At 45.7% G+C, this 15,542-nt stretch overlaps 1 protein-coding gene across 1 annotated transcript; it reads left to right on the top strand.

The window, feature by feature from the left end:
* The first annotated feature begins 904 nt into the window (after nucleotides 1-904).
* Nucleotides 905-8,278, top strand: kcnv1 (potassium voltage-gated channel modifier subfamily V member 1). The gene is made up of 3 exons (XM_073485012.1): nucleotides 905-1,200; nucleotides 2,945-3,612; nucleotides 6,108-8,278. The coding sequence occupies exons 1-3, from the start codon at nucleotides 911-913 to the stop codon at nucleotides 6,623-6,625; spliced, it is 1,476 nt and encodes a 491-aa protein (XP_073341113.1). The 5' UTR covers nucleotides 905-910; the 3' UTR covers nucleotides 6,626-8,278.
* The last annotated feature ends 7,264 nt before the right edge of the window (nucleotides 8,279-15,542 follow it).

Raw genomic sequence — 15,542 nt, 5'->3', positions numbered from 1 at the left:
TCACCTGTTTTAGGAGCATTCAACAACTTTCCCAGTCTTTTGTTGCCACTGTCACAACTTGTGTGTCTGCTGGACAACCAGACAGAAGGAGGGAGGTCAGTGGGCCCCAATAAATGTACTGTTTTATCAGACCACAAATGACGTCTGGTGTTAATGTGTGTCTGTGTTTCACTTTTGGTTGTTTTCTAAAACAAAGAGCAGGCGAGCGAGCTGATACAGCAGATTGTGAGTTACCTGGTAAACACATCACAGAGTCTCTGGGCTCGTTAAGCAGCTGTGTACACCTGGTCTGCTGCACTCTCGCAGTGAAAAGAGCGGCTCTGGAGGATGAGTGACGCCAAGAGGAGCAGCAGAAGACCAGGAGGGAGGCTGAAGAGGTCGGTGTGTTTACTGGGGAAACTACGGCTATAAACCGCCGTATCAGAACAGACGTGAGCAGAGCTGCTGTCGGGCTGAGAGCGGAAGAAGGTGGACCCAGTGCAAGACTGGCAGATCAGTCTCAGAAGGTTTAATCAAAATAAACCACGTGAGCGGGCTCAGGAAAACACACCAGAACAGCAGGAACAGGAAAACACACCAGAACAGCAGGAACAGGAAAACAGACCAGATGACTGGACAAAGACTGAGCTAATCACTGGACCTCAACACAAACTAGACTAATGAGAGGACGGGGTGCAGGTGGAGTGAGGCAGAAGGAGCTGACTCTAATAGGATGATCATGTTGTGTTTAGCTGTTTGCTAACATGTTAGCCACATCATTTTTGTGAGTTACATCTTCAGTTCTTCTGCCCCCTCGTGGTAAAAGAACCAGAAAATACAGATTTAAGGTTCGAAGCTCTTCTCTTATTTGGGTTTGACATAAACCGGTCTTTCTGCTCTGACTCCTCTCACCCTTCAGGTTTCCTCCACCATGAGCTCTGTGGCGGAGCTCTGCAGCGGCAGCGCCTCCCCTGTGTCCCTGGACTCCAGTGTTTTCTTCAGCGAGATGACGGCGTCCTGCGTCAAAGACCCGCTCGACTTCATCATCATCAACGTTGGGGGAAGCCGCTACGTGCTGTCGCAGGAGCTGCTGGCGTCCTACCCGGAGACCCGGCTGGGGAAACTGGCCTGCTGCAGCCGAGACTCTGCGCTGGAGCTCTGCGACGACGCCGACTTCCTGGAGAACGAGTTCTTCTTTGACCGAAACTCACAGACCTTCCAGTAGGTGGAGCCTTTTTCTCTTCCTCCAGGCATATGTATGTGCACTAATCTGGCCACCATAGCTTCAAAATACAAGTGCAAAACCTTTAAAGTGTTAAAACCATTTGACACCAGTGCGATATGGAAATGAAGCGCAAAGAAAACCCTTCAAAAAGCTGCACAGATGTGTCAGCTGCCATCACAAACTGTGATTTATTTTTAGTTATGTGTGAGTCATCCAGCTATTTATAAACCAAAAAAGACTTTTACTTTCTCATTCCCCTCATGGATCAAACATATTGACAGAAAAATATAATGTTGCATATTAAAAAAACACATTTAATATATATGGAAGTACAATGAAATAAATGCCAATATATTGTCATTTCCCTTCAAGAATATAGTACATGTACATTTTGATAATACATTGGTGTTATACACTGACATGTATTTAAAAATCTATTACTTAAAATCTATTTAGCTCTTATTAATAAATAATATATTTTTTTATATGGTAATTTATTTTTTTACAATGTATGAAATATGCTATATTTCTCAATAGAGATTATATAATCTGATATATTGGGTAATACATTACAAGCCCATTATTAAATATATATTTCAATACATGTGAAGATGACACTTATTTCAAACATGAGCCTGTTAACTCTTTATATCAGTTTAATATTTAATTACAAGAAAATACTGTTTAAATGACACAGATAATGAACCCATGTGAATGTCGAGACGAGGTTATCGACCAGAGAAATGACAGCAACATCTAAAACAAACTACATTTTGCTGACGAGTCTCTCAAAGCAAAAGTGAAAGTATCTGACAGATGAAGCTGTCTGCGTCGTGTCCTACCAGCAGTCGCCTCTCGGCCTCTCGATCAGGCTGCCAGATTACAGATTACACACAAACCGTCACACTGAAATCCATCGTGTTGAGCAGCATGCAGCACTTTTAATGAAATAACTTCACCCTACATATAAAACACCATTTACGTAAACCTTTAATGTAGGTCAGTGGCTTTATGGTGTGTGAGCTTCAGGCTGAACATCTGAAAATAACACGACGCACCTGAACTGTGCTCACCTTGATGCTTCCATTGCGTTCCTGCCTCGAGTCAAACTGTAGTTTGAGTCACGGCAGCACCTGATGTTCAAACCGGAGGTCGTCGGCACAGGTGAGCTGTCAGCTCTCGTTACCTGGTGAAGCTCTGATGGACTGAACTCAACTGTGATGACTGATACAGATCATAAGTCAATAAAAGGCAGAGAAGAGCACAGCCATGAGAGGAAGTGTGTCTTTCTTTCTTTCTTTCTTTCTTTCTTTCTTTCTTTCTTTCTTTCTTTCTTTCTTTCTTTCTTTCTTTCTTTCTTTCTTTCTTTCTTTCTTTCTTTCTTTCTTTCTTTCTTTCTTTCTTTCTTTCTTTCTTTCTTTCTTACTCATCGTCCTGTGTTGCGTAGGAAGTTGGTGTGTCTGAGATCAGATCACAATGTGGGAAGACCGACAGCAGATGTAGTCTTTGCTGATCTGAACTGATAACGAATACGATGAATGTTAAAAAACGATAGAGTTCAGCTTCTTCTCGTAGGCTCATTGAGAGAAACCACCCCAGGCTTTGCAGAAAATCATGAAACAAAAGAGAGTACGCTGAGTGTCGGAGGGCTCTTTGTGTCCATTTTGTGTGTTAACTGTGAAGCTCTGGATTACCTCTGTAAACCTGTGCTGTGACACTGGTGTGTGTTTCTGCTGACAGGTATGTGATGAACTACTATCAGACGGGTCACCTTCACGTAAGGGAGGAGCTGTGTGAGATCTCCTTCCTGCAGGAGATCGAGTACTGGGGCATCGACGAGCTTCGCATCAACCCCTGCTGCCGCGAACGTTACTACCGCCGCAAGGAGCAGAAGGAGACCCTCGACGTGCAGCAAGACTTTGAGGCCGAGGACGACCTTGAGGACTTCGTGGGAGCCGCCTGCCCGGCTTTCCGCCGCCGCCTGTGGGACCTCCTGGAGAAACCTGACTCATCACGAGCCGCTCGCACCTTCGGCTCGCTCTCAATCTTCTTCGTGGTGGTGTCAGTCATCAACATGGTGCTCATCTCGCTGGACCTCGAGGAGGACTTGGGTGTGAGCGGCGTTGGCAACAGAGCGCCGCTGCTGTTCGACGCCCTGGAGTACGTGTGCGTGGTGTGGTTCACCGGTGAGCTGGCACTTCGGTTCCTCTGCGTGAGGGACAAGTGCCGCTTCAGTCGAAGTATCCCCAACGTGATCGACCTGCTGGCCATCCTGCCGTTCTACGTGACGCTGGCTGTGGAGAACCTCCACGGAGGAAGCACTGAGCTGGAGAACATGGGCCGCGTGGTGCAGGTCCTCCGACTCCTGAGGTCGCTCCGTATGTTGAAGCTGGGACGACACTCGACAGGTAAACACGTCTGAACAGCAGCTTTCCAGAGATCACACTGCTTCAGTAATTATGTAGCTTCACTTGTATCTTGTTAAGGAAATTCATGTATCGTATGTAAAAGGTCTGATTTAGGCGTCAGGTTTGATCGGACCAAAGTGTTTCAGTCTGGTTCTGTTGGACAGTGAGGAGGTAAATTCATTGTCGCCTCAAGTTCTTATTAATGCTGTTTTTATACGTACATGTTCTCCAGATGGTGATGTGCATTTAGCTTGAAGCCGTAACTGTGCCTCGTACAGCTGAGGTTTGAGGTTGGAGCGAGCCACGGTGACGTCACCCACGGGTTTCTGAAGAGCCAGAACGAAGCTCAGAGTGGGAGGTCGTCGCCATCTTGGTGGCGCCTGACTCCACCTGACTCCACCTGACTCCACCTGACTCCCGGCTGATCAAAGACGGGCAAAGAGGGGGAGCGTGGGCGGAGCTGGATGAAGATAACTTGTAATCTTGAACTTTATCAGATCTTCTAAAACAAAACAAAGTAGTGAGCTCTTTACCTCGCTGCCAACTCTTAACTTTCCCTGTCCACCGTTGAAAAATGGGCATAGAAGATGAGTATGCGATGAATTTGCTCAAGGGCACATGATCAGCAGCTGAAGGAGACTTTTTACCTCCGCACATGTTCTCAGCCTGTCAGGGGATTTCAAGTACACGACGCGAACATCCAGAGAGAGAAGAAGAAATCGAAATTCTCCTCGGTGAGAAGCTGCTGCTGCGAGATTACAGCCGGGAGGTTTTCTGAGGACGACAAAGAAGACGGGGGGAAAAAAATGGATTCATATTTTGGTAAATTCCTTCAGGAGACGGAGGGAAGAGAGGAGTGTGTGTGTTTGAGTGTGTCAGACTGGGACGTATGAGTGCTTTGATCTGAGCGATTCTGGGATGGATGATGATCCCTGGACTCAACTCATGAATAATAAAAGGGAACATGGAGGGAGGAGGAGGACGAGGAGGAGGAGGGGAGCGACAGAAAATGAAAAAGAGAGGAAGCTGTTCATACACGGAAGCTTCACCAGCCAAACAGCACCAACACGACACACTGGAGAGTTATTGATCGCTGTCATCAGTCGGCGATCACCACAAACCAACCAACCAACCGTCACTGTACACAAGAGTAGTACTGAATTTTATGATATTTTTAAGGCTTAAATCTGCAAGAATACAGTCATTAAATCTCTAAAGACCGAATCATGTTCACCCAGAAATGTAAATCCAGTCGTCATCTGTGACAATCTCAGGCTGATGAAAAGTCAGGTGAAGTTTCGTAGTCGTCTCAACAACTGAAGTATCTGGAGACTTGATTTAAAACAGAAAAACAACCAAAAAATAAATAAAATACTCCAAAACTTTATTAAAACTTTGCCAAATGAACTATCATCACTTCCTGTTTGCAGTGAACCTGCGTACTAAGTCCACATGTGTTCCCTCTTTCTTCTCCTGAGCAACTGAAGGAGCTGAGGACGTCCAAACTTAACCACACAGCTCGTCCAAGTCTCCTGAAGCCCTGAGACCCAAATGTCTCAGCTGTTCAGACAAAGTCAAAGTTCCTGTGAGCTCGGTTGAGATCTGAACAGATCCAGATCCAGAGGAGAAGATGTCTCCACAACATATTCTGCAGCTCTCATTCATTGACTTCATATTTATTTTAATCTCCTGTTTTGTATCTTTTTGCTCTCAGCGGGATCAGACGTGGAGCTTCACACAGACCCGACTGACCCACCTACTGTTCACATCCATGAAAGCAGTATTTACTTTTTAACGGCTTTCACACTTTGAACTCTGAATACAATGAAAGCAAACTGTCATATAGGCCAATTTGCTCAGATTCATTTTCTTAAATCTCTGCAGTAAAGAAGCAGCTTCACACAGCCGCACCGAAGAAAAACCTCTTTATGAGCTCGTTTCAAATCCTCCACACCAGAGCTCACTTCTTCGTCTCAGAGGAGAATAAGTCATTCTGGGGTGTGAACGTCGGCGCTGTCAGCGTTCACATGTGGCTGTATTTATAAATTTGCTGTTTCCTCTTTTCTGCCTCTTGTTATTTTCTCCTCGCAGTCGTTCCTGAGAGTGAAATGAAGAGATGATCACAGCTGTCAGCTCGGTCACTAAGACGTTTTTTTTGCTGCTGTGAGAGAGAAACACTGTTGGTCAGCTACGACCAGAAGGAACGAGTCATTGTAGACTTCCACATATCAACTAATTCTGGTTTACAGAGGGAAAATAGTGAATTTTAACATTTAATATTTGGATTTTACATATTTTTATTGTCGTTACATTACATTTTTTTTCAGGGAATGTAACTTTGACAAAGTTCATGATTGTGACTGTAAATCTGCTGAAACGTGAAAGTTCAAACCACTTTAATAGACGATGTTTGGAGCTGAATGTGGGAACATGTGCAGTTTCTGTGATGTGCTGCTGAGAAGCTAAAATATTCCTCTGTCCTCCTTCCTGTCCAGGCCTCAAGTCTCTGGGGATGACCATCGCTCAGTGCTACGAGGAGGTCGGCCTCCTTCTCCTCTTCCTCGGTGTCGGTATCTCCATCTTCGCCACGGTGGTCTTCACTCTGGAGCACGACATCCCCGCCACCACCTTCACCAGCGTACCGGCCGCTTGGTGGTGGGCGACCACGTCCATGACGACGGTGGGCTACGGAGACGTCCGCCCGGACACGGCTGTGGGGAAGGTGCTGGCCTTCCTCTGCATCCTGTCCGGCATCCTGATCCTGGCGCTCCCCATCGCCATCATCAACGAGCGCTTCTCCGCCTGCTACTTCACCATGAAGATGAAGGAGGCGGCGGTGCGGCAGGGCGAGATGCTGAAGAGGCTGGCCCGCGGCTCTGTGGGCGGGGCCAGCGTGGCGGGAAGCGTGAACCTGAGGGACGCCTACGCCCGGAGCGTCCTGGAGATGCTGAGGCTGCACGGGCGAGAGAGGGTGAGCACCCGGAGCAGCGGAGGAGAAGAACTGTGGTGGTAGAGCCAGAACCAGGAGACTGAGACCGGTCCGGACCTGATGGTTAAAGTCCCAAGAGTCAATGACCGAGGGGTTCGTGAGCAAGGCACTGACACCCTCGCTGCTGTCGGAGCGAGTCAGAGCCTCTCATGTTCCTGTCTGACCTCTGACCCCTCTGACCCCTGACCCCTCTGACGCTGCAGTGAAAGTCCTTTATACAGAGATTCATTCCAAACTGACGGAAAGACGGATTTTAACCTTTAAGAAAATTAATCAAATAATCACTTATCACAGAAAGACGTCCAACAGTTTCTGAGTTCAGCTTCTGAAACAAAAATATCATTTATATATAATTAAAACAAATAAATCATTAAAGCAAATAAGTCCTGACGAAGGCTTGATGCTCTGACACGTCAGGTTGTTTCTAATGTCCGACATTAACGGCACTTTGATAGTTTAAGAGCGAGAGTGTTTGTTCAAACTGTGGAGTTTGAACAAGATAAGAAATTTTAATAATGAAAACAAAAATCATCAGTTCAGAAAAAGCCGCTCAACACAAGTGAGTTTTTGAAGAGATTTAAAAGAGGAGAGCTCCACAGCTGAGCGGAAAAATAAGTTTTATACAACTGATTATCTTCAGGGTCAGTGGAGACGACAGGAAGTGAGGACAACAGGAAACAAGGGGAGGGAGAAGGATCCTTTCAGTTTCATTGTGTGTGTTTTCTGGGTTCTCGTTGTGTGTTTTCCCTCCAGTCTTCTGCTTTCCCTCCTCACCTGCACTTCATCTCCCTCCAGTGTTTTCCCAGCTCTTTGTCTGCGTCTGGAGTTTTTCCGTTCATTTCCCTCACCTGTGTCTCTCCGCCTCCCTCCACCTGCACCTCATCCCCTCGTTAGTTCAGTTTGTTTTTAGGTCCAGACTTTTGTTCAGTCTCTTTCTGTGTTTCTGAGGTCGTTTTGTTGTGTTTGACTGACGTTCCTCTGTGTTCGCCTGCTCCTGGCGCTGCAGAGATCCTTATTAAACCTCATCCATCACATTTCCTGCCTGCTGTCTCACGCAGCTTCTCTGCTGCAGCGTGACAGATATGACATGTGACACCAGCTGAAATCAAACCAGGGATTATGCAGTGATGTAATATGTGCTTCTCAAAAAACAGTCAAGACGTTAAAGGAAGATTGAATTCAATCGTCTCCTCCCTCCACACTGATGAAAGTCAGGTGAAAAGTTTCGTCGTCCACAAAACATTTCTGGAGCTTCACAGCGCTGCAGCAGAATAAACCACAGATATTATATGTTTCTGTTGGTGTGATCTATAAGCTGTGGTCAGAAACATCATGTTTTGCATTTAAATACCTGATTCTGTCGCCTCAAACACGACTGTAGGTGTCCTGACGTCGTGTTTCAGATATCCAGACTTCTAAATGTTGAAACGTGGACGTGATGTGACACGAAACAGGATCTGATGCCTCTGGATTCAGTGAAGAGAACATTTCTGTGTTTTCGTCGTACAAACAGGATCTGTGTGCACCACCTTCCCAGAGAGGTCACATGCATTAATACGTGTTGTGTAGAAGTCAGTTTTAAACCTTCAGGCTGTTTTTTCGGTCACAGTGCTTCTTGTGTAGTTTCTGTTACCACTCTGTGACTCAGTCGTGCAATAAAGGCTCCTCGTTCTCCTGCTGCTCAGAGTGCTCTTTTCAAATGTCACAGTGACGCCTGAAGGCCTGAATTAAAACACTGACCTGTGAGCGGCTGCCTCCGTGTTTTCTGCTTCCTCACGGTCGTGTTTGGAGATCAGCTGCTGTGTGTGGATTTGACTTCATTTAACACAAAATGTTGAAATGTTCCTTTATCACAGCTGATATTCAGAGAAGAACGAGAGCAGAGAAACATGTCGGTCAACTCTTGATCTGACTCTGACCCCAGAAGCGAGTTTTAACCCTAAAATGTTATATTAACATTGTACCCAAAGTCCTCCTGATCCCGGACCCCATGAGTGTTGGCAAGCCAATCTGAAAGTAATTTACATTTGCATTTTATTTTTAAGAGGATAAAAGGATTATTAAATCTTAATGAGGATGAGGAGAAAATGTTGGAGAAAACCCCATAATGCTGTGTATTAACTGACGACCAGGGCTCCTAGAGTCATCACAAGAGAGACAAAAAATAAATTAAAAAAAGTGATATTTCACGAGTAAAGCTGTAATTTTATAAGAGAAAGTGTTAAATGTCTTAATTTTACACTGAAATAATGTCAGAAATATAATATTTTATGACTAAAGTTGTAATTTCACCAAAGAAAAAAGTGTTTCAAGAGAAATCATAATATGAGAAAAAGTAATTATTTCGATAATAAAGTTTTAGTTTTTGCAAGAGAAAGTGTTGGAATGTAATAGTGGAAAAAACATTTCAGAAATAAAGTTGTGATTTTACAAAACAAAAAAAAATTAATTCATTTAATATGAAAAATAGATAATTCCCCATAAAATGTCCGTTTTGGCTGAAGTCACAATACTTAATGTAATAGTAATATAATATGATAATAACGTGGTGGTTTCATGAGAAAACTTTGTTTATTTAAAGTTTGAATATTTCACTAAAAAATCAGTTTGTACTGACGATCGAACTCCATCGTAATAATTCACATTTAACACAGTGGTGTAGTCTGTTAGCATGTTAGCATGTTAGCACCTCCAGTTCCCTCCAAAGTCTGTTGAATGTGTTTTCAGTTAAATGTGTGGAATAAGGTGTGTGGTTCCCACAGGCTGAACATATTTACACGTTTTGTTCTCCAATATAAACTCATCATTAAATGTCCACAGTTTCATTATAAAGCTCTTCATGTGTTAAAAACAGTTAGCGGTTGCTAACAAGTGTCTGAATGAGACTACAGAGGTTGTCGGGGACATTAAACGTCCTCACAGCGAACACGGAGACTCATCTGCTCACTAGTCCGTCTTTACAGGCCACTTTAGTTACACACTGTTCTGACTCTGACTTTACAACTCGTACATTGATCAGTTTATAGAAAACCTGGATAGTAATTGTGCAGTGAGACGCTCAGTGGTGGAGACGTTTAAGTCATGTGACCGTGATGTCGTCTGTTTGTAGCCTAGCATTAGCTTTTTACTGCTACACATTTAATTTACGCTTCAAACATCAGAGTGGAGTTCATCTGTGGAGATTATCTGGATGAACAGAACCTGGACGGATCAGAAACTTCAGATTATTTTCTGTAATAATCCAGAATCCAGTTCAATAATCCCACAGAGGAACCAGAGCGATGCTAACCTGTTAACTTCAGGGTTTGTTGTCCTGCATCGCTCTGCAGTGTCGTCACTTAAAAAACATTAAAACACCATCTGTTTATCGTGCGACCTCATGTGGGGTCCAGACCTCAAAGTCATCACACACACACACACACACACACACACACACACAGTGGAGGTGTGATGTCTCGTCTGTTTTCAGCCTCGTTAACTTCGATTCGTTTCACAGTTTGAACAGACGCCTCTCGTGTCGGCTTCAGGTGTCGTCTGATGAAGAAAAGGTTACAGAGAGTCATCGGTGACATCCAGCGGCTGTGTGTGTGTGTGTGTGTGTGTGTGTGTGTGTGTGTGTGTGTGTGATTATATAACACAACCTTTTTATCTTCTTTTTAGCAGCACGTTCTTCTTCTCCGCTTTGATTCACACTTTTATTTCAGGCTCTCAGCTGATGCTCTGGAGCCGACAACACGAGCGTCCACATCTGAGGTGTGAACCTGTCGTATCCTGATTCTCACTCTTCTTTCAGTCTTCTTCCCTCACTTCCTTTCTTCCGACTTCGCTGTGTTCGTGTGCGTCGAGTCAGAATTGGAGCAGCGCGGACGTTTAGTTTTGCTAAAACACCACGTTACCATCAACCCAGCGTTCACTTTCATCCGCTGTGTTTTCAGCGTTGACATCAACTTTCCAGTCAGAAACACGTATTTCTGATTATTCCAACACGTGAACACACAGACAGACTAACATCCAGTGAAGATGAGTTTTCCAGTGTAGCGAGGTCTTTGGATGCTAGTTGTCTGTTTATTTCTGGTTTTGTTTGTCATGAGATTAGTCTGACGTTCATGTTCCCCTCAGGATGAACTGAACTTTGAGTTTGCAGCTGCAGCGCCATCATCAGGTCAACTCGTCCAACACTTTCACGCAGCGAATCACAAACTTGTGGGGCCTGTTGTGTGCAGATAACAATATTTTCTGACTCTACGAGCTGTGCTGCGACACACTGAATCACACCCTCCTCTCCTCCGTCTGTATGTTTGTTTCTTGTTTCTTGCTGTGACCTCTGACCTCCTGACTATCGCTCACATCTGCTGTTGGTGATCGAGGAGTTGAAGTTTCTGCTGACGCCGTCCTCCCTGTGAGGTCTCTGTGGATAGAAACTCTTCTTTTACCTCCTTGCCGTTATGTTCCAGGTTGTTTTTTCCTGGCTGCAGCCGGAGGCATCAAACGGTGTAACCAGGTCAGCTGTGAAGGCAGGAAGTCCTCTGACGTCGCTGTGCTGGAGGTGCTGCCCGCACAATAAAGAAGTAAGACGGAGGGAGAGTTCATGCAGCCTGTTATCACTCAGTCATCCAGGTGTTTCAGTGTGAGAAGGGATGAAAAAGTCCAGATTGTGATACTGCAATGAAACCTCGAGGTGGACGACCTCCTGCCAGAGTACGACACCCGTCAGAACGCCAGAACACATTAAACTAAGTTATACACAAACCAAACATCACCCCAGAGGAGGAGGCTGATGAGGACGTGTTGTCGAGCCTTTAGTTTTTACACTTGCTGTATTTCCTCCTCGTGTCCACGCTGAGGTCCACCAATCACAGCGTCTTGTGCTTTGAGCTTCACAGGCGGCTCTGCTGTCCTACTTAACGCCGTCTCACTTCAGACAGGCTCGGTATCCCCTCAAGCCCGTTCAGGTTCCCCAGAGAACCTCATTTTTTCCACTAACTCCCCGCTCCGTCTCCTCGTGTCCTCTTTTTGTTTTACAGAAACAGTCGGAGGAGCTTTTAAAAGCCTCAGAGCTGCAGCGTAAACACACATCCGCCGACAGAAGCTCAAATCTTCATGTTCACCTGATGTGTGAAGCTCAGAGAAAAAACCACAGCAAGTCAGCAGAGAATGAGAACGTGTTACCTGGAGGCTTGAAGGTTAAATACAGGTTTGAAGAGAAGTGAAGTGATGATGACTCTGCTCGTTAATTAAACTAAGAAACAGGCTCCAGTCAAACGTGTTGCAGCTGGCTGGCTGCTTAGACTTTCAAAATAAAGGCACCAAACTTTGTGAACTTGTCCTTTAGCTTCACGCGGGATTCAAACCCTGGACTCCAGAGTTAAAGACCTTCGACCGAACCAACCGATAAACAAACACAAACTGTTCTTATAAATGACATCACATAAAGACGGCCGAGAACGAAATGATGAAATAACATCCGAACCAAAATCTGACCGAGCGAAAGAGAATCTGACTCGATGGAGTCGTCGTGTTTCGTAGTTTATTTTAAATTCATTAAAATAATCTGAGGACGTTAAAGTCCTGCAGGATGTAACACGAAGACACTTCAACACACTCGACGAGGCGACAAGAGTTTTTTCTTCGGCCTCATCAGAGTCTCTGCTTAGTCTCTGTCCTAACAGTTTATCTTCCACTTGTTTTAATTCCCTCCGGTGTTTCCTCCTCCTCCTTCTCCTCCTCTTTGTCCTCCTCCTCCTCCTCCTCCTTCTCCTCCCCGTCCTTGTCCTCCTCCCTGTCCTCGTCCTCCTCCTCCTCCTTCTCCTCCTCTTTGTCCTCCTCCTCCTCCTTCTCCTCCCCGTCCTTGTCCTCCTCCCTGTCCTCGTCCTCGTCCTCCTCCTCCTCCTCGTCTTCCTCCTCCTTGTCCTTCTCCTCCTCCTCCCCGTCCTCATCCTCGTCCTCCTCCTCCTCCTCGTCTTCCTTGTCCTTCTCCTCCTCCTCCCCGTCCTCATCCTCATCCTCGTCCTCCTCCTCCTTGTCGTCCTCGTCCTCCTCGTCCTCGTCGTCGTCCTCCTCCTCCTCCTCCTCGTCCTCCTCGTCCTCCTCCTCCTCGTCCTCCTCCTCCTCTTTCTCCTCCTCCTCCTCCTCCTCCTCCTCGTCCTCCTCCTCCTCGTCCTCCTCCTCCTCCTCCTCCTCGTCCTCCTCGTCCTCGTCCTCCTCCTCCTCCTCCTCCTCCTCCTCCTCTGCTCTGTCGCCGCCGCTCTGATGAAACTCTGCCGTAACAAAAGTCAGAAGCTGCAGCTGATTCTCACGTTTTTAATGATTTGATCTGAAACATGAATCATGTCTGAATGTCGGCCGTTCTCCAGCGGCGGTGACGTCTTCAGGTCTTTTACTCGTCCTGCTTTTAAAATCCAACTTAAGCAGAAGTTCATGAGCATCATCATCATTCAAATACTTAAACTGTGAGAAGTAAAAGTAGTTGTTCGACAGTAAAACGTCCCCTGTTGTCCTCTGGTCACTTTCTGTCCTCCTGGCTGAGTCGTCCCTGTTTGGTGACAGGTCTCCTGCCCGCCGGCGTGTCCCGACTCCGTCCTCTCCGCTGGGACGCGTCGTCTTTCTGCAAACAAGTTCCCTGAATACATTTCGCTCCAACGAGGACACAGAAGTTTTGTCTCGTCCTCATAAGACACGATGCTGGTTTCATCTGTTCATGTGAGGATTGACTCTGATCCTCGTGAACAGACTTTCATCTCTCCTCATGTTCCTTCTTCAGAAAACATGAGAGCTTTTTATTGAGGTCAGTTTAAAATGGACGGACAGAAGAAGAAGTCACATCCTCTCGACTGTAAAGACTTGTTGTCAAAGCGTGTGGACCAGAAAAAAGACACACATCTCAAAATTGTACTTGATTTAATGAATTTAGTGATTTAATCCAAACAGATGAAAGTCTGGATCAGCACTGAAACTAATGCGATTATTAATCCACAAGAATTTTGATTAGTTGTGGAGGATTTTCTACTTTTCTCTGTTTTATATCACAAAACGCTGAATGTTCTCTGGTTCTGGACTTTTGATCTGATAGAGAAAAGATATTTTATTGTAAAAAATGAAAATAAAGAATATCAGCTGCAGTTCAGATGCAGTAGTGTCTCAGTCACACGTCGGCTGCTCAGGATTAACGACCGCTCCAGAGAACGAGCCGACAGGGACGACGCATCGCTCGCTCTCCTCCGCCTGTTTCGGGTCATTCCCGCTTTCCCAGAATTCCCAGTCTGGGACTCCTCGTTAGCCCAGTTCTGTTCAGAGGGAAGACGATGGAGGCGGATGGAGATCGTTCCAAGGACGAAGCTGGCAGGTTATTCCCGCTGTGGCGGGAGGCGAGGGGAGAGGAAACCGTCCTCGTCTCCTCGGTCGGTCCTGTTTCAGTCCAAAGTGGGTCAGCTTCTGCACACCTGAGCTGAAAGTGCTAATTCGTCCCTATTGAACGACTTCATAACAACTCGCATCGTTAATCACAATCTCAGCAGTTTGTATTTATAGTAAACCAGTATAATCTGCAGTGAAGCTGCAGGCGTCCTCCTCCTCTGAGTTCACCAACACGTGTTGTGATGAGCACCAGCGTGAGAAGGTCTGTTTCCTCTCACGTGAAGTCATGAAGCGACGCAGCAGCAGAGCTTCAGCAGACGTCTGCTCGCTCTGTCCACCGTGTCAGACGGACAAACTGCAGACTGAGCTGAGGCGACGCTCGTTTGTGAGACGGCTGTTAAGGAGCTGTGGTGTCGTTAACAGCAGCTTCACTCCAGCGTGGTTGAGTTTAAACATGAGCAGATCACAGCTTCAGTGTTTCAGCTGGTTGGAGCCGTGTTGTTCTAGCTGGTTTTGTACCAGCTGAAGTTTATTCACTCTGTAGTTATGTTGATTATTTGGAGCTTTGATCACATTTCTTAGCTGTGTTGTTCTGTGTGCACCATCTACTGCATACAACACTCATCTTTAAGAGGAAACGTGTGAGTCCAGAGCCACAGCTGCGACCGCTGTGCTGTTCGACCTGCAGGAATAAAGAGCGTCGGTCATCAGAGACGTCCCTGTCATCTGTGTTTAATCTTTTCACATTTGAGAGAATAAAAAGTTCCACTGATGTTAGAAGGGAAATGTTTTTTATTGGAGCGGCCCTGACAGAAAAACCACACGATGGGCTCAAGACATCCTCCTCACACACATCCAGCAGGTGAAATATCACAGTTTTATTTCATGTACTTGGAAAGAAATGCAACTGAATCATGTAAACCTGTTTTTTTTTCCATTATCGCGTCACTAAAGTGTCCAAACACGTCAAATCAGAATATTATCATAACCTGATTATTCCCAGTATGTAAACGGTCGCCACAAAACACAACTGAATCATTTCTGTTTTCCTCACAGCGACAACCGACAACACAGTTTCTTCTTCCACGTCTCAGGAGACAAAGACCATGTGGTTTCTCAGGACGCTCACACTGGATTTATATCCACTGAAGTTTACAGAGGTGTCCTCCTCTGCCTGCACCTCCTCACGATGGAGGCTTCGTGTTGTGATGATATAACTGTGTGTAACTCTGGCAGCACTTGTGCTCCTGCTGCCTCTCAGCGTGCAGCAGAAAGCAGCAGCTGTCTGTGCAATCAGATAAACGGCTGCACGGCCTGGAAACATCAACCGACAGACTGATGACGACCAGCCAGGCCTCAGCCCGGAAACACAGCCGGCGCTCAGAGGATGAATGAGACGGAAAAAACAACAGTCAAGATCAGACGATGAAAGATTCATTATATTATATATCAAAGATTAATATTTGATGCTGTTTGTCTTTTAGTTGGATGATGATGATGGTGAAGAGCTCGTGGATCTTTCTTTCTTTCTTTCTTTCTTTCTTTCTTTCTTTCTTTCTTTCTTCCTCTTTGTCCAGGGAAAAGAGGG

This window comes from Pagrus major, chromosome 17, assembly GCF_040436345.1.
Source record: "Pagrus major chromosome 17, Pma_NU_1.0".
Lineage (NCBI taxonomy): Eukaryota > Metazoa > Chordata > Actinopteri > Spariformes > Sparidae > Pagrus > Pagrus major.
The sequence above is the reverse complement of the archived record's forward strand: the minus strand, read 5'-3'. Positions and strand labels throughout refer to the sequence as shown.